Source organism: Aedes albopictus, chromosome 2 (genome assembly GCF_035046485.1).
Source record: "Aedes albopictus strain Foshan chromosome 2, AalbF5, whole genome shotgun sequence".
NCBI classification, from domain to species: domain Eukaryota; kingdom Metazoa; phylum Arthropoda; class Insecta; order Diptera; family Culicidae; genus Aedes; species Aedes albopictus.
This window is the reverse complement of record NC_085137.1, coordinates 182,173,596-182,199,019: the sequence shown is the minus strand read 5'-3', so window position 1 is coordinate 182,199,019 and position 25,424 is coordinate 182,173,596. Positions and strand designations below refer to the sequence as shown.

At 38.4% G+C, this 25,424-nt stretch overlaps 2 protein-coding genes across 2 annotated transcripts in view; one reads left to right on the top strand and one right to left on the bottom strand.

Annotated features, from left to right (window-relative positions):
- Positions 1-25,424, top strand: part of LOC109409271 (histone acetyltransferase KAT7) — a 386,484-nt gene that overhangs the window by 335,284 nt on the left and 25,776 nt on the right. The gene's annotated exons all lie outside the window — the stretch shown is intronic.
- On the bottom strand, positions 1,559-24,492 carry LOC115258903 (uncharacterized). The gene is made up of 5 exons (XM_062854655.1): positions 24,316-24,492; positions 20,349-20,593; positions 12,810-12,936; positions 1,754-1,766; positions 1,559-1,677 (listed from the first exon to the last, which is right to left on the bottom strand). The coding sequence occupies exons 1-5, from the start codon at positions 24,418-24,420 to the stop codon at positions 1,559-1,561; spliced, it is 609 nt and encodes a 202-aa protein (XP_062710639.1). The 5' UTR covers positions 24,421-24,492.

Below are 25,424 nucleotides of genomic sequence, written 5' to 3'. Positions count from 1 at the left end.
CTCTCGGATAACCATTTCGGCTTCCGTAAGGGTCGATCGACGATGGACGATATTAAGGCTGTAATCAAAAGGAAGTGAACGGGAATCCGCTATTGCGCGGTCGTTACGCGGGACGTGAAGAATGCGTTCAACAGCGTCAGCTGGGCTGCCATTGAATGCGCCATTCACCACCTAAGAGTCCGAGATATAATCTATGCTGATCTATAACGCCGAGGAAGGCGAGCGGAGCTTCAACATCATCGTGGGGGTACCTCAGGGTCCGATCATGGGCCCGATACTATGGAATGCGGCATATGATGGCGTATTGAAGTTCACATTTTCACCGGGCGTCCACTTTACCGATCGCATTACCGACGTGGTATATGTCAAGTCGATACAGGAAATGAAACTGATAGCAACGGTCGCGATAGACTTAGTGGAAGACTGGATGACGACTGCTGTTACTCGCGCACCATAAAACGAGAGTGGTAGTGGTGAACAACCGCACAATTAACTCCAAGCATTCACTGAAGCAATTGGGAGTCACGTTCGACGATAAACTGCAATTCGGAAGCTACGTAGAATATGCCGTGATACGGTATGACGCCACACACTGGGGCAGAACGCAGTTATGGACAGACAAAACCTCTAGTGCTTTGGATATCCATCCTAGAGGTTTGGTGTCTTTAGAGAAGTGTCTTGTAAGAGTTTTGACTAAAACCTGGTGACTCAATAATTGATCTAGATAAGTTGCAACTGATCTAGATCAGTTTTAGCTTTTTATAGAAGCGTCATAGAAGAAAACTTTCTTCTGCAAAGTTGTTCATTCTGATATTTTTGACATTTCTTCCGAAGACACAATGCACACGAAAGGCACAGTGGGCTATTTTACTGAAAAAGTCGAAAAAATCGATTTCGAAGTATAAAAATCAGAAAAAAATTTCGAACGTTAGTTTAGAAAAAATATATAAGAAAAAGATTATTCCATAACAAAAATTTTCATAATCACGGAAATTGGAGGTTTTTCTTATTCAAATAACAAAAAAAGGTGATTTACAATTTATTTGATAACTCATGAAGCAGCAGGCGAAGGCAGCTAATTTTTTGGCCAAAACAGAAGTTCTCTAATAATGAGTTTTTACAGTGTCTTGTGCAAAGCACGTCCGAAAAATGTTCGTTTTCAATCCAAGTTTCAATTATTTGGCAGGAAAACATAATTTTATGCCCTTCTGCACTCATTAAATTGGCAATTTATTTCCTTGCACAAGTGCAACTTCAGATCCTCATCGAACCAAATGAGATCGCATTCTGCATGAAATGTTAGAAAATATTTTAATCATTTTGCAACCTGATGTGGCATGTCTTATCCAATTAAATTTTTCGCCTCTAAATGCAACTTGTATACATAGATAGAAGGTTTGCATGACCACTCCTTGTACCACAAACGCACTGTAGCTTCCGTACATTGTCTTTGATCGATCGGTGTACTTATGCTCCAGCTTAATCGAAACATCAAAGATTGGAAGGAAAAGAGAACAAGCGAAAAGGCGCCGGAAGAAAGCACCTAATGGTTTTTGACTCACGACGACCACGTTTGGGTATCTGCCTTGAGGGTCTTGATTGCTAGCGCATGATCGATCAGAGGTCCAATGCCCCACGCCACAATACTGGCCACGATCGGGTATGGAAGCAGAAGTTCTGTTTCCCGAAATATATGAAACCTGGTTCATTCAGAATCTGGAAGTATACATTCAATAAATAGTTTTTGACTTACCTTTTTTAAGATGCTGGATAAGAGATATTTTGTAAGGCATTTACTTAGAATTTCCTTGTTTTTTTTTTATTAAATCAACATTATTATTGATCTAACAAAAAAAGTGATCTACAACATTATACTTACTTCAAAGTCTGTTAAGAAAATGCATATCTGATTACAAATATCGTAGAAAATATCTCGATATTTTATTTAAAAAAAATTGAGTACCGTCGATGGGGGTGACAATGGGTCTGGGGGGTGAGATTGGGTCAAAACGGAGAAACATAAAATTTGAAATAGTCCATCAACTATCGCTAATTTATATTCAAAACTTTATATTATTTCAAAGAGGAGATGTTTTTACACGTCATGATGCAGAATAAGATGTTTAGCAATAATTGTTTTTTGTTAAATTTGTGGCTAAACTTATATGATGAAACTAATAGAAAATCACTCTGAAAAAAATTCTCCTCCGTAACGTTTCACATAAGTACCTAACCATAAATTTTCTTATAAGTGGTTAGCTGTAGGTATTGCCTAGCAGATGCAACGAAAAAAGCGGGCTGTCATTGCTCTTTTTATTTTAAAATTCAATATTTTCGACCCTATGTCTAAATATTAAGAATGGGGGTGAGATTGGGTCAAGCAAGTATTTGAGTGCACATAACATTAACTAAAAATTCAACTTGTTATTCAGTCCCCATTTGACGTTAGAGTAGTACCATGTTTACGGTATCTTCATAAAAGCACTTTTTTCGAAAATATGTCGAAGAAGTGTCAAGCGAGTGTGTTCATACGTTTAGTGCCTAATATCATATAATATTTTATAACAATAAACCCATACGTTTGGACAGCTCCTCTAATCATCATCTAATTTTCAGTGTACTGCAACACGCAAAAACGGCTACGCTCAAAAATGTGTTCGGCCTGCACATTTTTAGTAAACATCCATGCCGGAACGTCGAATTTCGGCATACGAGATTGGCATGTTTTTTTTTTCAATCAATCTTTCAATGCGCCCCTCGTCCATTGTAATCCCCCCTCCTCTCATGGAGGTTGATATTTTAAATGAGGATGGTTGTGGTAGCTTAAAATGGCGATACAACATACAAACGTTATTTTATCAATTTTCAACAATTTTTTTGGTTGTATTAGCCCTTTTAGATGGATTAATAATTTCTTAAAATTACCCAAGTTTTTATTCGTCATGGTTACATTGTATTTTAAGTAGGTTTACTAGATATGATTAATAAAATTAACTTATATTCTTAGATAGGCGATTTCGAATACTTTGACCCATTCTCACCCCCTCTAAGGGGTGAGATTGGGTCAATTTTCAATCATTTGTAGTTTAGTAAGCAATTCATATAATGTGATACTTTCTTGCCAAACTATCATGACCACATAGAAGAGTATATATACCAAATAAAAAGTTATTCCGACTTCAATTGCATTTGTTATTTAACAAACAATCTTTGAGTATCCTTTTTTGACCCATTCTCACCCCCAACGACGGTAGCATAAAACGAGCTCACCAATTAATGCGCAGTCATCCATTGCTCCATCGCTGGCCGAAATGATGTAATTTACTGTCTCTATCAAATGTTCTACATAGATAAAGCAACTAAATCTCAAACGTGTTCCCGAATTATAAACGAACCAAAATTTAAGCAAATAAACGCAAAGTGACGACAACCCGAATGGTCCCGGTCCTGCCCGGCAGGGTTGTCGACTCCAGTCGTCCACGAACGAGGATGACAGACGACGACGACGACGATGCGATAAAGTTGTTCGACCAAAATGCATCGTAAATTAACATTTACTTTTGGCAGTGTATTAATTTACAATTTGGAATAAATTTCCTGTGCGCACACAGAAGGTCGTCCGAATCGCCAAGCTGCCGCGCCGGATCGATTCCGCCTGGACTGGACTGGACTGAGGAGCTTTCCAACTTCAATCGTTCGTGAGGGCGCGAGGCCGTTCACATGCAACATTGTTGTCAGCGAGAAGTGGAAATTCGTTTCAGCGCATTTGCCGGACATTGGCACCACGTACCCAGTCGCAAACTTTGAGGATGACGCTTTCAAGTTTCAACGATATCCATTACTTCGTAAATCATCGAGACTCGGGGGTTCTCAATGTGGGTTTTGAAGCATTAGTAAGAAAACAGTTTTATTGAATGAAATGAATATTTTTTAAGCAAACACACTGAGACAGTACACTGTCATCTTTCGGACGTACAAATGCGAGCATGTGGAAGACTGATATCTAAGTCGGAACTCGGAACACAGATAAAGTTGTGAAAATCGGACCTTGTTTTGGTGGAGCTTTGAAATCAGTTTGACTTTCTATTTCTCAGAACCGTAACATGTTCTGTGACTTAGTTGGTTAACCTTTGAAGCCGAAATTTTTCCAAACGTTATTATAGAGTTTTTTTTAAGTACTACTCCCTAGAAAATTTCCTGAAAGAATCGATGGAGAAACTTCTGGAGGATTTCTTGAAGGAATCTTCAAATAATTTCATGAAGAGATTTTCATGGAGAAATCTCTAAAGGAATCCCTTGAGCAATTCCTGATGGAATCTCGGGAGAAATACCTAGAGGAATTGCTGACATAATTTCTGCAAGATGTCCAGGAGCAATTCCTGGAGAAATTCCTGGGGGAGTTCCTGAAGAAATTCCCCAGTAATTATTCCTGGAGACAATCCTGGATAAAATCCTAGAGGAATACCTGGAGGAATTACTAGAAGTATTTCTTTGGGAATTTCTGGATGCAGCTCTAAGAGAAATTCTCGGAAGAATTACTGGATGAGTTTCTAGGGAAATTCTGGGAGATTTCTATTTCTATTCTATTATTTTTATATTTCTGAAAAAAAAATCCATTGAGAAAATCCTGGAAGAATTTCTAGCGGAATTTCTGGAGGAATTCTTGGATAAGTCCTCGAAGGAATGCCTGAAGGAATCTCTGAGGGAATCCTAGAAGAAGTTTATAAAGAAGTCCCTGAGAGAATCCCTAAAAAATTACTGATGGTATTCCTCCAAGAATTTCCTAGAAGAATTTTTGAAGAAATCCCTAGTGGATTTCCAGGAAGAATCTTTAGAGGAACTTTTGGAGGAATCCCTGAAAAATTCCTGAGGGTATTTTTGGAGAATTTCTGGGGAGAATTTCTGAAAAAATCTGCAGAAGAATTTCTGGAAAAAATCCTGGAGAAATTGTTGACATAATTTCTGAAGGATGTCCAGGAGCAGTTCCTGGATCAATTCCTAAAGAAATTGCTGGAGGAATTCCTGAAGAAATTCTTGGGGTAATTCCTGGAGAATTTCCTGGAATAGTTCTTGGAGATATTCCTGGATAAAATCCTGGAGGAATGACTGGGGGATTTGCTGGAGGTTCTCCTTTGTGAATTGCTGGCGGAATCCTTGAAGGAATCTCTGGAGGAATTCCTTCAACAACTTCTTGATGAATTTCTGGGGAAATCTATAGAGGAGCTCTGGGAGAAATTTCGGGAAAAAATTCCCTGAGAAATTCCCGGAAGGATTTCTATAGAAATCTCTGGAGGAATTTCTGGAGAAATCCTCTAACGAATTTCTGAAGAAATCCCTGGAAAAATCCCTGAAAAAGTTTCTGGGCGTGTTTTAAGCGGAGTTCCTAGAGGAATATCTGTAGCGAATCCTGGAGGAAAAACTGGAAGATTACTTGGCGGAATTTCTGGAAAAATTCCAGAAGGTATTCCTAGATAAAATCCTGGAAATGTTTCTGAAGGAATCCCTGAAGGATTTCCTGGTGTAACTCCTGGATGAATTGCTGACATAATTTATGATGGAGTTGCTTGATTAATTCCTGTTGTAATTCCTGGAGGAATCCCTGAAAAATGTCTTAAAGTATTCCTGGAGAATATTCTAGAAGAATTTCTGAAGAAATCTCTAGAGGATTTCCTTGAAATATTCTTGGAGAAACTTCTGCAGGATTTCATGGAAGAATCTTCAAAGAATTTTCTTCAAAAAAATCCATGGAAAAGTCTCTGGAGGAATCCCTTAAGCAATTGCTGATGGAATCTCTGGAGAAATTCCTGGAGAAATACCTAGTGGAATTGCTGACATAATTTCTGCATGTCCAGGAGCAATTCCTAGAGAAACTCCTGGAGAAATTCCTGGGGTAATTCCTAGAAAAGTTTCTGGAGAATTTCCTGGATAAAATCCTGGAGGAATGCCTAGTAAAATTCCTAGAGGTATTCTTTTTAGAATTTCTGGAGGAATCCCTAGAAGAATTCTCGGAAGAATTACTGGATGATTTTCTAAAGGAATTCTGGGAAATTTCTATTTCTATTCTATTATTTTTCTATTTCTGAAAAAATCCTTTGATAAAATCCTGGCGGAATTTCTAGCGAAATTTCTGAAAGAATTCTTGGATAAATCCTTGAAGGAATTGCTGAAGAAATCCTTGGATGAATCCTAGAAGAAGTTTGTAAAGAAGTCCCTTGGGGAATTCCTGAAAAATTACTGATGGTATTCTTCCAGGCATTTCCTGGATGAATATCTGAAGAAATCCCTTGAGAATTTCCAGGAAGAATCTTTAGAGAAACTTCTGGGGGATTTTTTGTAGGAATACCTGAAAAATTCCTAGTGGTTTGCTGGAGAATTTCCTGGAAAAATTTCTGAAAAAATCTGAAATCTGAAGGTTTTCTGGAAAAATACCTGGAGAAATTGTTGACATAATTTCTAAAGGATGTCCAGGAGCAATTCCTGGATCAATTCCTAGAGAAATTGCAGGCGGAATTCCTGAAGAAATTCATGGGGTAATTCCTGTAGAATTAACGGAGTAATCTCTTGAAATACTCCTGGAGAAATTCCTGGAGGAATTTCTGGAGAAATCTGAATCTGAATTAATCCTTGGATGAATTTTTGGGGGAATCACTGCAACAATTCTCAGAGGATCCCTGGAATTCTTAGAGGAATCTCTGAAGAAATTCATGGAGAAATCCCAGTAAAAATTTCTGAAGAAATTGCAGATGGAATGCTTGGAGAAATCCTGAAGGAATTCTAAGAAGAGTTCATGGAAGAACTCCGTGAGGAATCCCTGTAGCAGTTCCTGAAGAAACCCCAGGAGAAATCCTGGAAGCGATTCCTAGAAGCATTCCTAAGGAAATTCCTAAACAGTTCCTGGAGGAAGTGTTGGATTATTTTTTGGAGGAGTTCCTGAAAGAATTCTAAGAAGAACTCCTGAAGCAATTCTAAAAAGTGTTCCTGGGGGAACTCTTCTAGGATTTTTTTTTTAAATATTTCCTGGAGTTGTTTCTGAAAGTAACACAGAAGATATTCCTGGGTGAATCCTTGGAGGAATGCTTGAAGGAAAACCTGAAGGAATCCTGGAAGCAATCCCTAGTTGAATTCCTTAGGAAATCCCAGGAAAGCTTTCTTAATAAATTCCTGGAAGAATTTCTGTAGGAAAAAATAAATAAAGGCATCCATGTCTGCAATAATTTTTGGACCAAAAGAATGTTTTGTATAATGATTTAAGGAACTCCTGGAAATCGCTGGAGGAATCATCGAAAAAAGCACTGGAATAATCACTGGAGGAACTTGGCATAGAGGAATTCTTGAAAAACTCTCTGGAGCAATCCATGCTAGAATCACTAAAAAGGAAGCTTTGATAAATTCCTGAAGGAATTCATTGATGTATCCTTGCAGAAGTATCTTAAAAAAAACTTAAGGAATCGTAGGAGGAATTCTTGAAGCATTTCTTGGAACAAACCCTAAAAAAAAAGTATCTGAACCCTGCAAGATTTCCATGGTAGAATTCACGAAAGAGAAACTCCTGAACATGTCCCTTGAGGAATTTATGAAAGAATCCTTGGAGAAGTTCCTGAATAAATGCCTAAAGGAATTTCTGGACATCTTCTTGAAAGAATTTGTAAAGAAATCCCAGGTGTTATTCTCTTAGCATGACGTATGTTTGAATTGAATACAAGTGAAATATGAACTTGGCGAAATTTCCTGTGATTCTCAAGAAAAAAAAAGGTTTGGTAATTGAGGATAAAAACCTCAATTATTAGAATAGTCTAGTGAATAGCTTTTTTTATATTTTTTCCTGGAACTCTTGAATTATTGATAATCTTTGAGTTGGCTCGAATTAAAAAAAATCTGGTGGCCAGGGGGGTGCACGCCCCCCCCCCCTCGGGCTACGCCCTTGAAAATTTTGGTTGACAACTAGTGCCACATAGCGATGAAATCATCAACTAATTGTTGAATCACCAGATAGCTCTTGACTTCCCGAAGAACTTTGCCGAAGACGGCACTATACTATCTGCTTTGGATCTCGAGATAGAGAAGTTTGAAACTTTACTTGACAACTAGCGCCACCTAGAGGCGAAATCACAAACTAGTTGTTGAGTCACCAGATTGTTTTGGACCTACTGAACAACTTTGCCGAAGACAGCATTGTTCCAAATAAAGCAGATCTTGAGATATCGCATGTGATAACTTATGAGTGCTCTTACTGGCGAGTGTACATAGCAACCACTTCTACAAAGCGCCTCTATCGGCCAAATTGCCAACTAATTGGATGATAGTTGGCATTGTGTGGTAGATCTATTCTAGTACTACAACTTTGCCGAAGAAAGTATGGTGCTATCTTGTAATACGCCTGAGATATTCGCTCACACCCCCAATTAGGCGAAATCCCATAAGCTCTGTGATTACCACAACACGGACTGCCGTGTAATAGGAATCCGTGTAATAGGTGACCGTGTAGACGGAAGCCGTGTAGTAGGAGTCTAGACTGTATTTCTATGGCTCTGGTACTCGACAGCGTAACAAGGTTAGAATGTGATGCAGATTTTTTTTTTTCTGGATATCCTTGGTCATCCAAACTGTTCTTGAGTTTAGATCCTATAGTATGCGGGTGTAATGGTAACTTCTTTCATTATACAAAGCTACGATTTGTATTAAATCATGTTCACTAAGTCTTCTGAAAGTTCAATAGACAGTATCATGTCAGTCGGAATATTCTAGATTATCCAAACTGTTCTTGAGATTCCTGTACAACTTTACAAAGCTTGAGTTTTTGAGATTACTGTTACAACTTATAAGGTCTGTATCCGCAATAATCCGGACACAGAAACACGGCTGTAACTCTGCAATGGATCGATAAAATTGGCCAAAATTTTCACTGGAAACTCTTCGCACCGATCTTCATCAAATTTTGCTCAAATAATAAATATATACCAAAGAGTTTCCACTGAAAATTTTGGCCAATTTTATCGATCCGTTGCAGAGTTACAGCCGTGTTTCTGTGTCCGGATTATTGCAGATACAGACCTTACAAAGCTACGATTTGTATTCTATCATGTTCAGTAGATGAATCAGCCTTAACCCCTTAAATCTCTCTGATAAAGAAAAAAAAATCAGTAAGTCTTCTGAAAGTTCAATAGACAGTATCAGGTCAGTTGGGATATCCTAGGTCATCCAAACTGTCCTTGAGTTTAGATTCTAAAGTCTAAGGGTGTTATATTAACTTTTTTTTAAATTTTTATTATTGTATTTTAACTTATTGTAATTCTACACTTATTAACTTTTTTGATTATTCAAAGCTGCGAGTTATACAGGGGATAGACAAAATGATCGGGACAGGCAAAATTTTCACTTTTCAAAAAATGTTCAATTAGCTGTAACTTTTCGAAAAGTGCATCAAATATTTTCAAATTTTTATTGTAAGTTCCTGAACTAGTTGTGTATCAGTGGACAAAATTTGGAAAAGATCGGACAATTCTTTACGAAGTTATAACGATTTTTGAAAAAGGTAAAATTATCCGATAGCCAACTTTGAGTTGTTATTCTCCGGAATATTTGATGCACTTTTCGAAAAGTTACAGCTAGTTGAACATTTTTTGGAAAGTGAAAATTTTGCCTGTCCCGATAATTTTGTCTACCCCCTGTACATATTATATCTTGTCCAGTAAGTCATCTAAAAGTCAGTCTGGATATCCTTGATCATCCAAACTATTCTTTAGTTTAGATCCTTAAGTCTACGGGTGTAATATTAACTTTTTTGATTATTCAAAGTTGTGATTTGTATTCTATCATGTCTAGTAAGTCTTCTGAATGTTCAATAGACAGTATCAGATCAGTCTGGATATCCAAGATTATCCAAACTCTTCTTAAGTTTAGATCCTCATGTCTACAGATGTAATGGTAACTTCTTTCATTATATAAAGCTACGATTATAGATTACAGTCCAGTAAGTCTTCTGAAAGTTCAATGGACAGTGTCAGGTGAGTCGGGATATCCTAGGTCATCCAAACTGTTCTTGAGTTTAGCTGCTAAAGTCTACGGGTGTAACAGTAACTTTTTTCATTATACAAAGCTACGATATGTATTCTATCATATCCAGTAAGTCTTCTGAAAGCTCAATAAACAGTATCAGATCTGTTGGTTTATCCTAGGTCATCCAGACTGTTCTTAAGATTGCATCCTAAAGTCTACGAACCGCAACTTTGAGAAACACTGCATTGCGACGGGCCACCCTGCTCGCCAAGATAATATTTCGCCATGAAAGTACGCATCTTTCACCAGCCACGAACCGAAAACATCTGCAAATCGGAAAAAGACGTGTGCTGTTGGTTGGCGCAAGTGCAATCAACGACTTCCTTCGATCGACTTATCGCGAAATTAAATAATTCTAAGACCGACGGCCGTTGCCGCGGCATCCTGCAATAGCGCCGTTAAATCGTGACGGTCCTACCACCGTGAAACTGAGGGTAGCGAGCACTGAACAGCGCAGCTGCCGAGAGTCATTTCTCAAACTAATGCAAGGTGAATTGATATTGCTGCAAGGTGTGGCAGATTCGGGGCCTTGCAAGCGATTCATTGCCAATGATACATTATGCTTTTGGCGGTTGTTAATTCGTTTGAAATCGATCGTGCAAGTTCTTATGCTTATCCGACTTGGGTCGTGAGGTTAAGAAATGAGTTCTTAAAGTGTTTTTTTTTTCGTTTTTATTGATGTAAGGAACGCCGGAGATAACTAAAGCGGTGTTTTAGTTCAAAATAAAAAAAAAAGCTTTGCTGTATTGTAATAAACATTTTATTGATTTATTAAATGTATTTCAAAACAATAAAATTACAACAAATCCTGTTATTATACGCTGGGCGGGAATACTATGAATTATGCTTTGAGTCTTTAAGTTTGAACACCTACTTACCCCACTATTCCTTATGTAACTTTTTTTTTTTTTTGAATCCTGATAAAAACAGTGTTAGTGTGCGCAGTTCATTAGCCACACCCCGAGCAGAAGGGAATAGCAACAGCATAATATAATGAGTTATTTTGGAAAAATAACTGAGTAACGAAAAAAGTTATTTTCATGTTATTTACATAACATATCCTGTTCTAAACTTGTCTGTCATAAGCGGCAAAATAACAAAAATTATAACAAAAAAATGTTCCTGGAAGACCTGTTTAATAACATGTTTTGTTAGTTTCAATAACAACTTAATAACAGCGATTTTTTAAAAATATTTCAATAACAAATTTTGATATGAATAAGTTATTGATAACAATCTGAAAACATAATTTGCTTTTTTTTCTGTTGCGGATAGGAACTCCTCCAAAGTACCATATGAATTCAATGGGATACGCATCTATTGTTAAATGTTTCATTCATAATTGGGACGCTATTGTTGTCGCAAGCGATTTATTATCGAAAACAGAGAGAAACAATAGTTTTCGTTCATTTTCCAAACAACTTAAAATGAAAAACTACCGACGTTTAGAAGCCCTTTATTAGGTGGTTCATTGTTTATAAGATTAATTTACATTATTACCTCATTGATTGACACATTTATCCAAGTGAATCTAAGTAGGATCGATGCAGTGAAATCAATAAAAATAAAATGTCAAAACATAATAATCAATACAGTTCTTCTTCTTGATGACTTATTTTTTTACATTTTTATCGAAAAAGTGTTGTTCGTCCTAGAATTCCACCAGTTGATCCTAAATGTTTCATAAACAGGCTAACACTCTATTACACTCTCTATTTTCATATTCATACTTAACTGAAATTGGGACAAAAAAAACAGGTATTCTTTTCAAAGTGCTTATAACACAAAAGGCTGATAAGTTGGTTCAGTCACAGTTAAAACGTTATGTCAGAAAAAAGAGGAACTGATGACAAAATAATATTTTCTCTTACAGTTCCTCACGGAATGATGTGAACAACGAAAATCTCGAATGGTGTAGTTTTGATTGCAAAGCTAGTTATGTTGTATTATTAATGATCAAATGTTTGTACAGTAATGACACAATAATAACTGAACTTGTGCTACAACAAAACATGTTATTGAAATGTAATCTAAAGAAAATATACCAAGAGCACGATCATAACAAAATAAGATTGCCCAACAGAACATGTTATGGAACGGTGATGACTTAATAAGTTAATAATAACAAACCGAGATATAAAAACAGGTTTTGTGATTCCGTTGTTATTATTTTGATATTTTCCTCTGCTCGGGACTCGGCCAGTATACCTTTACTGCAATGCGGCGTTGATGAGTTCATAATTTGCCAGTGCTTTTGCGATTAAATTGCGCTGATCGCCGCGCCATGCCAGGGTCAGGGCGCAGCTGTACGCGAGATCCCCTTTGCATGCAACATTGTATCCATCGCGTTTATTGCTTATTAAGTTTCTCAAATTTCCTCCTGCGAATCCAAACAAACCACAACTTCTTTTTTCGGTTATAAATTATTTTAATCTTCCATGGCTTTTCCACCATCATTAACAATAAAACAAACAGTTTTGAGCAACACTTTTGCAACGGAGAGTTCTGTTTCTCATTAAAAACGGACTATGGTGGGATTTGAGCTATAAAACCATGTCAAACATTTATGGCTGCCATAAACTCTGGATACAAATTTGAACACTATATTACAAAATGTTCCCTTTATGACTAATGTTAAAGATTTGATGCAAATGTAGTTTAGCAAGAACGCAGTTTTATATCGCTCAACATATGTACATGTAGTTAGAATCGTTCCAATGGGCTAGACTGAGTAGGTCTTACTACACGTTTACCTTCGGTTGGGCACTAGCAGCAGATGGTTTCGAAAAACAGAGGCTTATCAGACCGAATACGAATAGTATCATCAGGTGCAGGAACAGGATGAAGGACAGCGAAATGTAGTACCCATTGGAGGTCCATCTGAAAATAGATACAAAAAATAATGAAAGTAGTTCTAGAATGTAACTGTTAAAATACTATTGTGATTCTTTCAGAGAATGAAGGCACAATTTCGACAATATATCACTTAATGCTATTATCTCTTAGTAATGGCACAAAAAAGACGGACTTGGTGGTCTAGCGGCTATCGTTTCTTATTCAAATGGGCTAAGCCCTTTGTTCAATCCCTAGCCCGTCCCTTTCCTCTTACTTTGTACCTTTCTATCTTCTTTCTCCCATCTTCTACTTTTAATCACCACATCGTTGTTACCACAGACTTTTTTATATTTTTTTTATAGAATGAGAAAATCTGCTGATCAGATACCCAAGAAGTGGTTCCTCGGGTTATGTGAATTTCAACCTACTTAACACTCATACTCTCTCTTTCTTACCTTCGCTGTAAGCCCTATGAGGATGACTTCGAGAAAGGGGGACCGTACATGATTACTCTCTATTGGCTAGCGTTCCACCAGCTCAGCTACCGTCTCATGTTGTCCTCTCTCCCCTCGAAGTTTGGGCCTTGGCTAGTACTATAGACTACAACTAGCCCTATTTATTGTGACATTACCCGGGTAGACGAGAATATCTAAATCATATCTCAAATCGAACATTTGTTGCTGTCATAGCTCGATGTGATTTTGATATGTTATTCAAAAATTCAAATAATATCGCACGAATAACTCAAAGTGATATGATATCAGTTTTTGTTCTTGCCGAAATATCTCGAATTTCCACATTTGAACAAATTTAGCTCTTCTTCATGAAATGGTACGCATACACCCATAGATATGGCCCAATGTTAGTGAAATGCCATGTGTCCATTCCTGATTGGGGAAACGAATAACTTCATGCTCTTATTTCCATAGTGAGCCACAGTTGAGTGGTAAGCATCGCCACCTGTGAATCCTAAGGTCGTAGGATCAATGCTGGTTGTTTACAACTTTTTTTTTATTTTTCAAGCAAAAGGTCGACAAATCTTGATCTTGTTATATCTTAACGAGCTATTATTGAGTAATTCACCATATTACATTTTGCTATTATTTCTGATCAATCAAACCAATATCAGTTTTTGTTCTTCAGTAATTCAATCAGTAATAACTGAATATGCTATTCATTAGTTTTTTTCCACCTTCTCGGGTACACATACCCGTATCGTAGTGCATACCACATTACTCCATTGTAATTGAAGGGTAATAAAATTTGCGGCGGTTTTGCTACAGTTTCTTTTTTTGTTATCTTAGAAGCTTCAGGAGTTATCAAATTTTTGTTAAGTAAAAAGAAAATCGTGTTAAGTACTGTTCCTTTGAATTCCACTAAGAATTTGCATCCTTTGACAGATACGTATTTTGACCTCAACTGAAAGGTCGTCTTCAGTGTCTTGTACTTGACTCGACAAGACACTGAAGACGACCTTACAGTTGAGGTCGAAATACGTATCTGTCAAAGGATGCAAATTCTTAGTGAAATTAAAAGGAACAGTACTTAACACGATTTTCTTTTTACTTACAGATAATCCCCTAACATGCCCAAATTTTTATTATCAAATTTGATAACTACTGAAGCTTCTAAGATAACAATAGATAGTCGCAATGGAACCCCGAAGGAATTCCAGGAGGAACCTTGAAAGAGCTGCAGGAGGAATCCCTTAAGAAATTCTTGGACTAATCCCTGCAGGAACTGCTTTATGACACCCTGCCCGAGCAGAAGAGAATATCCACAGCATAATAAAATATGTTATTTTGGCATAATAACTGTATAATGGAATCAGTAATATTTATATTATTAACATATCTTATTGTGTTATAAACTTGTCTGTCATAAGCGGCAAAATAACAAAAATCATAACAAAAAAATGTACCTGGGAGACTTATTTAATAATATGTTTTGTTAGGTTCAATAACAACTTAATAACAATGAAATTTGCATTTGAAAATTTGTTATTGTTGTGTTGTAGTACATCATATATTTGTACATTTTCAATAGTAGAAAAATAACACAACTTGTTCTACAATAAAATAGTTATTGAAATGTTATTTAGTGGATGAATCTCAATAACTTTATCATAACAAAGTAAGTTTGCCCAACAAAACATGTTATAAAAAAGTAATACTTTGATAAGTTCATAATAACACATTATGATATAAAAACAGGCTATGTGATTCTGTTGTTATGAATTTGATATTCTCCTCTGCTCGGGTGAAGGATCTTTTGTAGGAATCTATGGTGGTTCAAGAATCTCTTTTGAAGAGATCCCTGCAGAAATTTTTAAAGAAATCCATGATTAAAACTCGAGAGTAGAATTTCAGACTAAATCCCCGAAAAAGGCGAGATGGATCTACATAGGTCTTAGTCGAGTCGAAAAACACCAGCAAAAAAAAAAATCCCAAAAGAATTTCAGGTAAAATCCTCAAAAGAATTCCAGCAGGAAACCAAAAGGAATTCCAGCATCAAACCACAAAGGAAGTCAAGCAAAAATCTTCAAAAGGATTCCAGCGGGAATTCCCAAAAATTCGAGAAGGAATCCCCAGAGAATTTCTAGGAGAAATTATCGAATAATGTCCAGGAGGTATCCTCGGAGGAATTCCAAAAGGAACCCCAGAAAGAATTCCAGGAGGAATCTCCGAAAGGATTCTCTTAAGTATCCCCGAAGAAATTTCAGGAGGAACTCCCGAAAAAAAATCAGTAGGAATCCCTGGAAAAAAAAAACCAGGAGCAATCCCCGAAGAAATTCCGTGAGGAACCCCAAAGAAATTGCGGGATAAATCTTCGAAGGCATTCCAGGAGAAATCTCCGAAGAAATTCCAGCAGCAATCCCCGAAGCAAATCCAGGAGGAATCGCAGAAGGAATTTCAGGAGGAATCCCAAAGGAATTCTAGGATGAAACCCTGATGAAAACCCATGAGGAATCCTCGAAGGAAATCCAGAAGAAATTCTCGAAGAAATTTCAGGAGGAATCCGCTGAGTAGTTCCAAATCCCCTCACGAATTTCAGGAAGAATCTCTAAAGAAATCCAGGAGGAATCTCAGCAGGAATCCCCGCAGGAATTTCGGGTGAAATCTCTGAAAGAATTCCAGGAGGAGTTTCTTGAGGAATCCCCGAAGGAATTCTAGGAAGAATCCCCGAAGGAATTTCAGGAGGAATCGGCGAAGGAACTTCAGAAGTAATTCCGTGAGGAATCTCTTAAGGAATTTCAGGAGGAATCCCCAAAGAAAGTCCAGGAGGAAACCATGAAGGAAGACCAGGAGGAATCCCCGAAAGAATTTCATGAGGAATTCCATCAGGAATCTTCGATGCAATTCCTGGAGAAATGATCAAAAAAAGTCTAGGATGAATCCCTGAAGGAAGGTCAAGAGTAACTTCCGAAGGAATTCCAGGAAAAATCTTTAAAGGAATTTAAGGAAGAACCCCCGCAAGAATTTCTGAAGAATTCCGGTAGCAATCCCCGAAGGAAAAAAATATTTGAGAGAACAAAACAACACTAAAAAATATTTGAGAGAACAAAACAACACTAAACATTTAAAAAAGTGCTTCTGATGGATGCAGTATCCTTTTCTCACGAAAGAGGAATCCCTGAAAAAAATCCAGAAGGAATCCCGGAGGAACTCCATGAGGAATCCCCGAAGGAAATCCAGGACGAATCACTGCTGGAATTCCAGGAGAAATCTTCGAAGGAATTCTAGCAGAAATCCCTGAAGAGATTTCAGGGTGTATCTTTGAATGAATTCCAAGAAGAAAGTCCAGGATAAATCCCTGAAGGAAGTCTTGGCGAAGGAATCCCAGAAATCCGCGAAGGAATTACATAAGACATCCATGCAGTGATTCCAGGGGGAATTGCCGAAAGAATTCCGGGATGAATCTTCGATGCATTTCCAGGAGCAATCCCCAAAAAAAATTCATGAGAAAGCCCTGAAAGAATTCCAGGAGGAAACTTTGATTTTCCGAAGGATTCTTTTCAGATAGGGGGAAACATCCAAGAAGAATTTCTGGAGGAATCCTCGAAAGACTGCCTAATGGAATTCCACAAGAAAATCCTGAAGGAACTGGTGTAGGAACTCCATGACTCGGAGATGAACCAGCCATCGGCTGAAAGTCTCGATAATAAAGATAATAATAATAATAATAATAATAACTCCATGACTGAACCTTCAAAGAATCCTGGAGTTATGCCTGATTATAGTCCTGCGGAAATTCTTGAAGGGACTCCTAGAAGTATCTCAGAAGGAACTCATGTAGCAATTCCTGAATGAGCTTCTGTAACTCCTTTGGTAACTCCTGGAGGATTCGTAAATCATCCTGGAAAAATCTGCGAAAGAACCTCAGGAGCGATCCCTGGAAGAACTCCTGGAAGAGTATCTGAAGAAACTTCTCGAGGGATCCTCTAAGGATCTCCTGAAGGCATCTTAGAAGGAACTCTCGTTGAATGAACTTTTGTAGGAATCCCTGACGAAATTTTTGGGGAATCCCTGAATTCTTCTGGAGAAATTCTTGGATCCTCATGGAGACTCATAGAGAGGCTTCTGAAGAATGTTCTGGAGGAATCTCTTAAGGAATTCAGGAGGGATCTTTGAAGAATCATTTACCTGAATCCCTGAAACTCCTGGAAGAATTTCTGAAGGAACTCCTGAACTACTTTCTTTACTAACTCCTGTAGGAATTCCTTAACGAACTTCAAAAGGAATCCCTGGAGGACTTCCTAAACTAATTTCTATAGACCTCCTGTAGGAATCCCCGCGGGAAGTTATGAAGGGGTTTCTAATGGATTTCCAAGAGACATCTCTGAATCCTCCTGAAAGAATCTGGACTTCTGGAAGAATACCTGTTCGAACTTCTGTTGGAAGTGCTGAGAGATCTTCTGAAAGAATCTTTAATGAAACACTTGGTGGCATCCCTGAATCATCGTGGAATTACTAGGAAGATCCCCGAAGGAATTCCTCAAGGTCCCTGGAAGAATTCTGGAGCAATTCCTGAAAGAACTACTAAACTGCAGGAATCTTGGAAGGTACTCTTTGAAGGTACCCTGGAGTAACTTCCGTAGGAATGTCTCCTAAAAAAATCCCTAAAAGAATTTCTGAAAGAATATCTGTGAAATTTCCACGAGGCATCCCAAAGGAATTCTAAGGGGAATCTCCGAAGAAATTTTAGGGGGGATCATTGAAGAAATTCCGTGGTATCCCAGAAGGCACTCCTGTAGGAACCCATGATGGAACTCCTAGAGTGATCGCTGAAGGATTTCCTTGAGCGATTTCTAATTTAACGCCAGGAGAAATTCCTGATTGATTGATTTGTCTTTATTAGAGATTATTAGAGTTCGTCTCTAGAAATTCCTGATTTAAGGCGAAACTGGAAGCATTTCCTCATTTTTTTTTGTTTTTTGATTTTTTATTAAATAACGAAGCAATATTTTCAAAATCGGTTTTCGTGCACATGTAGAGCATGGATCATTTTTTTTTTGGGGTGGAAAAAGTTTTCTATTTTTGCAGAAACCATTTTTGTTTGTGAAATTTTATTCAAAAATGGTTTCTGTAAAAACGAAAAATATTTTCCACCACGAAAAAAAAACAGGAGATATCTTGATCCATTCTCTACATGTGTACGAAAACCGATTTTGAAAATATTGCTTCGTTATTTTATAAAAAAATGAAAAACCAAAAAGTGAGGAAATGGATCCAGTTTCGCCTTAATTCTAGAGGAGTTTTTGAAAGACCTTCTAGATGAACCTCTGAAGTAACTCCTGGACTTATTTCTAAAGAAACTCCTGTAGAAATTCCTGAAGGATCTTTTGGATCTTTTGGATCTCTAGGAGGCATCCCTGAATCATCTTGATAAAAATTCTTAAGGAACTCCTGGAGTTATCTCTTATCATTGGCACAAGAATACATTGCAATCGCTGCCGCATATCTCCCGCGCCCGACAACTCAGCTTTCTACGTGATTTATTGTTCCTGTATTATCTCCTGGTTATCGTATAATGTGTTGTTTGTATTGTTGATATAATATTATGTTGTTTTGCTTTATTACTGCTTGTACTTGTAAATATGCACTTCTTGTTTTGCAAATATTGTTAGTTCATAATAGTAATCTGAGTTCGAAGATCAAATGGTAAATAAATTTATGAGCATGGGCATAGATGACCGCACACTTCGTAGTTGTTACTCCGTGATTGACTGGAGCAATCGAAGTTGCACAGAGAACCAATCAATAGGGCTTGGGATTAGCTTACAATTCTCAATGTGCACAGTTCGAGAACTCCCAACTTTATTTTGGTCAATAACGGCACCGGCCACGTCCTTACGGTCATCGAGGATGGGAGGGAGTTTTAGTAAGACAACCATTATGAAGACTGAAAATCTCAGTGTCTCCCCGATGGCCTTAGGAAGGATTTTTGTTAGTAGGGTAGGGTATATTGTCAGTCTAGGAGTCACCTATACTTGGTGATGCGATCTGACAATGAATCAATCGGCATTAACCGCGACGCACAACAATTATGCGAGAATTAAAATATGGCGCGTTTTCACTCCACTAGAGAGCAGAAACCTTTAGCCCATTCCACACAGAAATGAACTGAACGCGATGAACGACCAATCGGAACTTCGGTGTTTTCAACTCATAAGCTACAAAGGTTTCTAACCGTATTTACTTTCTCTTGCTGAACGTGATTTATTCCGTCGCAATATTCGAGGAAAAAACGACAAAGAATCGTAGGATACTGATCAAGTATGTGCATCGAGTGTTTGCTTCCCCGCGCTTGCCACGGTAGGTTCTGACGCGATATTTACCTACATCATACCAGAATATTGCATTCGGGACGGTATTAGCAACAATTGCTCATCAATTCTTCACTTTGCTGAGTCTAACGTGATTGTTTTAGTCGCAACGCGTTATATAAGTTAAATATGCGACGAACAAAAAAAAATCGGATTTTACCAAATTGAAATTATCTTACAAATTCAACAAAAACACGTGAAATTGCGAAACTCGGCTCGAAGAAATCGACGCGGACACTGTGGTCTATTTGCCACTGAATTGTACGGTACCTAATCTTGATCTTTCAAAAAAAGAGATGCTTCGCCGTTTTCTATTTACTCTGTTAACCATGTTATATTTTGACTATAGAACCGATTTCATGCCATTTTACGATTATTTTTGGTACGCTCTCAAGAGGATATGTAGTTTATTTTTATTCATACTAGCCCATTCTTTCTATGTGTATCATTATATTTCTTTAGTGTTATTGTTTTTAGATATGCCGCATTCGAGACTAATGTTAAAATACTGAAGGTTTCAATTTTGTACAAGTTCCCTCAAAACTGCGACGTTGTTTCAACTGTCCTAAATTATCCCCGAATTTGTTCAAATTTTATGATTATTGCATCAACTGTCCCAAAATATACTCACATTAGCATGCCCCGGTCGTCTGTCGTTTGAATTCTAACAAACTGCACACTAGTAGCTTCACCGTCTTCAGCGGGTCGGTCTGGACTGGATTCCACAGCCAGATGATTCAGCTGCTGCACCAGTGCGGTGATCATCACTTGGCTGGACTCGATACTGCCATCCAGTCGATCCATGCAGCTTCGTATCCGCTGTGTTAGAAGGGACGGGATGTGGTACTGTTGTGCATCGTTAGCAGAAAGGGAGTTCTACGGAAAAACGGTAGCAGGAAAAAAAGAAACGGGACACGCTATTTAACGATATTTCGGTATCTACAGGATGATTTGGATGCTAATGATCACTAAGTCCTAATTGCGGACGACGATGTGGTTTTGGTCGTTTGCATTTTGATAAACTTGCGAAGATAGAGGCCGGGCCGGACGTTATCGCATCTATTTTTGTGATAATGATGATAATTTAATTATCATTACTGCTTTTTGGCGAGTGCGATAATTTTTCACCTGGAGGAAATAACTTATTGATCTCGATTTTCTTGATCGTTGATCACGTTTGAATGGATATAATATTTTTGCGATTAGAGTTTTAAAACATTATTCTTCGGAATTATGATGAATCGAAAATCATATTCTTCTGACAATTGTAATACAGGGACGATGTACCTAACATGAATCTTTCGCAATACAGTACTTGTCATCATTGTTTCAAATACTTGCCATACCAATGGACATGCAAAGGAATAATAATAATGATAAAATCTTAACTTTTGACTTGAATTAACAAGAATATACACACTCAATCCTGAATTTCCTGTTCAGCACTTTTTTCACGAAAATAGAACAGCAGAACTATTTCGGTAGCTTCGGTAATCGATTTCACTGAGGCTCAGTACACCAAGTGTCAAAATCGGGTGCAGAAGGTAAACAATGCAGTATAGCTGTATTCAGCTGTTCTATTTTCGTCAAAAGTTTACCGAACACGGTATTCCAAATTAAGTGTGTAACCATTTCCGCAAGCATCGGATCACTTTGTGGTCTTTGGCAAAGTTTTTCGACATATTCTAGGCTAGACTTTGTTATATCATTTGTTCATTTGGGCCGCGCTGCCTACAAGATACTCTCTCATATTTTATGCCGCCGTCTATTACCGATTGCAAGAGAGTTCGTGGGGCAATATCAGGCTGGATTCATGGGTGAACGCGCTACAACGGACCAGGTGTTCGCCATCCGCCATGTGTTGCAGAAATGCCGCGAATACAACGTGCCCACACATCACTTGTTCATCGATTTCAAATCGGCGTATGATACAATCGATCGAGAACAGCTATGGCAGATTCTGCACGAATACGGATTCCCAGATGAACTGATACGATTGATCAAGGCGACGATGGATCGAGTGATGTGCGTAGTTCAAGTATCAGGGACACTCTCGAGCCCCTTCGAATCTCGCAGAGTACGGCAAGTCTTTCGGTGGTCTTTCGTGCTTGCTGTTCAACATTGCTTTGGTGTAATAAAGAGAGCAGGGATAAACACGAGTGGTACGATTTTCACGAAGCCCGTTCAGCTGCTTGGTTTTGCTGATGATATTGATATTATTGCTCGTAAATTTGAAACGATGGCGGAAACGTTCATCCGACTAAAGAGTGGATCCAGGCGAATCGGGTTAGTCATTAATGTGTCGATGACAGAGTACATGATGGCAAAGGGCTCCAGGGAGGAATCACCGCGCTCGCTACCCCGAATTTATATCGACGGTGATTCGTGTACTTGGACTTACTGGTGACCGGCGAGAACGACACCAGCAGAGAAATTCAGAGGCGCAATGTGGCAGGAAATCGTGCTTACTTTGGACTCCGCAAAACTATACGATCGAATAAAGTTCGTCGTAACACGAAGTTAACTATCTACAAAACGCTGATTAGACCGGTAGTCCTCTATGGGCACAACCAGGGTACGAAAAACGGATCACGCCGAAAAACAAACGCTTTGTCCTAAGCGGTGCATGTCGGTAACAAAGGCGCTCCGCAACAAACGCATGTCAAGCGATGAGAGCAATAAAACAAATATTACTTGCCGTACGTGTGCCGATATTTCAGCTTTTCTGCTGAAATTTTCGACCAACATCATCGAATTCATGAGCAGTTGGACGAATTAAGACTCTTGCCCATTGGCGTCACTAGGTGAAATGCCTAGGGGGGGCTTAAGAGCCAATTTCAATATCCAGGAAGGCTTCGCAGTGTAATTTGATGATATTCTAGGGGGGGGGGGGGGGCTATTCGGATTCTAGGGGGGTCTAAGCCCTCCCTAGACCCCCCGTATTTACGCCAATGCTCTTGCCATCCTCAGAGTCGAGTTTCAGTTGAAAAACAATGAGAAAATCACGATGTGAATAGAACGAGACAAATATTCCTACCGTTTTTGTTGTGAACAAACTCGGGAGCGATTTTGTCATTATCTGCAAACGAAGAAACAAAGCGTTGTTGCTGTGCCTCCTTTATTGCCTATATTTCGCTTGTGGTGACATATTTGCGTACACTGGGCACAACACATGGACCCTTTGTGCTGAGGGCCAACACGCCCTTGGAACTTTCGAACGGAAGGTGTTGCGTACTATCTACGGCGAAGTGAAGATGGAAGACGGGACTTGGAGAAGGCGAATGAACCACGAGCTGCATCAGCTGCTGAGAGAACCAACCATTGTCCATACCGCGAAAATCGGGAGGCTACGGTGGGCGGGTCGCGTCATCAGGATATCGGACCTGGACAAGAAGACTAGATGGGTCGATCAGGTGGAGGACGATCTGCGGACCCTTCGCAGAGTGCGGAACTGGAGACCCAAAGCCATCGACCGAGTAGAATGGAGACGGCTACTATGTTCAGCAGAGGCCACTCAGGCCTTTACCTGACCGGTAAGGTAAGTAATTTGTTACATGGTTTTAGACAAAAAATTCAACTTATTAGTAAAATGCAAAAAAGTATGTTTTCCCATACTAAATTGCATAGAAATTTCAATCGCAATGCGGAATACGGGGACAAAACCGAAGAGCTCATTTTTGATAATCTCAGACACCCTCTCCTTTTAATAGACTTTCATCGTTACAAAGTTTAGAAAATTTGTATGGAACGTATACTTTAGCCAGAAACAGGCAATTATTGTGAAACTCCTGAACAACTTGTATTCAAAATTATCGCAAAATTTTAAGGTAGGTATATTTATTTGCGAAATTTTCTACATATCGCCAGTAATCTAATAAAATACTACAAAAATCGGCAAAGTACCTATAATAACTATTGTTGCCAGGTTGCAAAATGTTCATATTCATTGACTGAAAACAGCACGAATTTGAATGATTCTGCACTGAATATTCAAAACAAACAAATTCATTTTCGCTCTTCACACAGTCAGTCAATTCATAGTCATTGAATATGAAGCCGATCGAAAAACATCTTCATAATTACCTACGTTTATGGCTTCGATTCCTTCCAAAAACACTCCACAACAATCAAATGGGAGAAGATCTGTGTAAAGCATCGTTAAATGTAATCGAAAAGTTAATACGTTATCAGCAATTTAACATTTTATAAGATGTTTACAAATATTCATTAACTTTCATTCAGTTGACAAACGAGTATCGAGCAGCTGAATATGAATATGATGGCAAGTGAATGAAAATTGCCGCACGGTGAACTTCAGCTCGCCTGCTCGAAAATTTTGCGCCCTGATTGTAGCCATTAGTTTTCGTAACCAGTCTTGCGACTTATAATAATACCATTATGTTCAAAGCTAGTGCACTCACCCTACCCGGCAACCATCGCCAACGTACTTATCGTGTTTAGTTGGGTATTCATGATCAACCGCCCAAAGTATAAACTGCTTCGATGAAGCTGGGTGCGTGTAACTCTACCGATAACAGAAGGAGTTTCTCCTTCCCAAGACATGATGCCGGGTGAGTAGTACCAGACTTGGTTCTTACCGTTTGTTCTTCATCCCTGAAGGCGGCTGGGGCAGACACGACCGAGCAGCAGCAGTAGCACACAAGAACGACCGCCACAGTGATGGCGTTTAACGACCGAAACATGGCGGCGTGCGCGGTGGCGTAGTGGAGTTTCCGCTTCAACGACGAATATGTGACTAAGGTTGGTCTAGCTAGAACGTGCTAGTCCAGTGCTACCTGTGTGCGCGAGGGGCTTGTTCTTGGTGTTTGAAAATTTTGGTTTCATTTGTGCAAATATTTGATTAAAAACTCTGAAGGCATTGTACGTGTTTCATTTGCAAAACAATGGCAGTGATAGTTTGATATCATAAATTGTTTTGTTTTTTTTTTCTCTTAGGGAAGCATGTAACGGTAATTGATATGTGTAGCACTGTGTATGAGCACCTACTGGCTGCAGTCTAGACAACTGTGGGTGGTCTAGGTCAAAAGCGATAAAAACACGGGTGGATATTTGTTTAATGCTTTATTCTTGACATGACGTTTCAACTGGAACCGAGCCTATTTGGTACCGAATTTTGTTCTTGACAATTGTGACCCACGAGCTTTCTTTATCAATTGACCATTTCAGCATTCCTACACTCCCGATCAAAAATTTGATTAGGTATGTCGGTGACTCCATTATATAGGAGCACCTACCGTTTTAGGCAGCCTATTTATTGCACCCATAAACTAATAGAAACGCTCCATAGAAAATCAAAAAGCGCTCCATAAAGAATGAACATATGTTCCATGAGAATGTGCAATGTTACCCATAAAATTTTCTGAATAAAAGTGAAATGTTGCACCACTAAATGGTACTGAAATGCTCCGTAATAAAATACAAATGCTTCATGGAAAAATGCAAACGCTGCATAAAAAATTTAAATTGTACCCATAGAAAATTGAATATTGCTCCATAGAAAAATTAAATTTCACCATAAAAAATTGAAATTGCATCATAGAAAATAGATGAATTCTCCATAAGTATTATCAGTATTAGCACCATAGAAAATATGAATTGCTACATGAAAAAATGAAAATCCTCCATAGATAGTATATTCTCATAATCTAATTCGACAGGGCTGAATTGCTTTACATTGCACTGCTTT

Bases quoted from the DNA above. Each gene is read 5' to 3' on its own strand.
- LOC115258903 (XM_062854655.1), bottom strand. From the start codon at position 24,420: ATGTTTCGGTCGTTAAACGCCATCACTGTGGCGGTCGTTCTTGTGTGC. The intron at 20,594-24,315 runs GTAAGAACCAAG...GTTTTTCCGTAG, and splicing joins TCAGGGATGAAGAACAAACG to AACTCCCTTTCTGCTAACGA. The intron at 12,937-20,348 runs GTGAGTATATTT...ATCTATTTTCAG, and splicing joins GACGACCGGGGCATGCTAAT to ATGGACCTCCAATGGGTACT.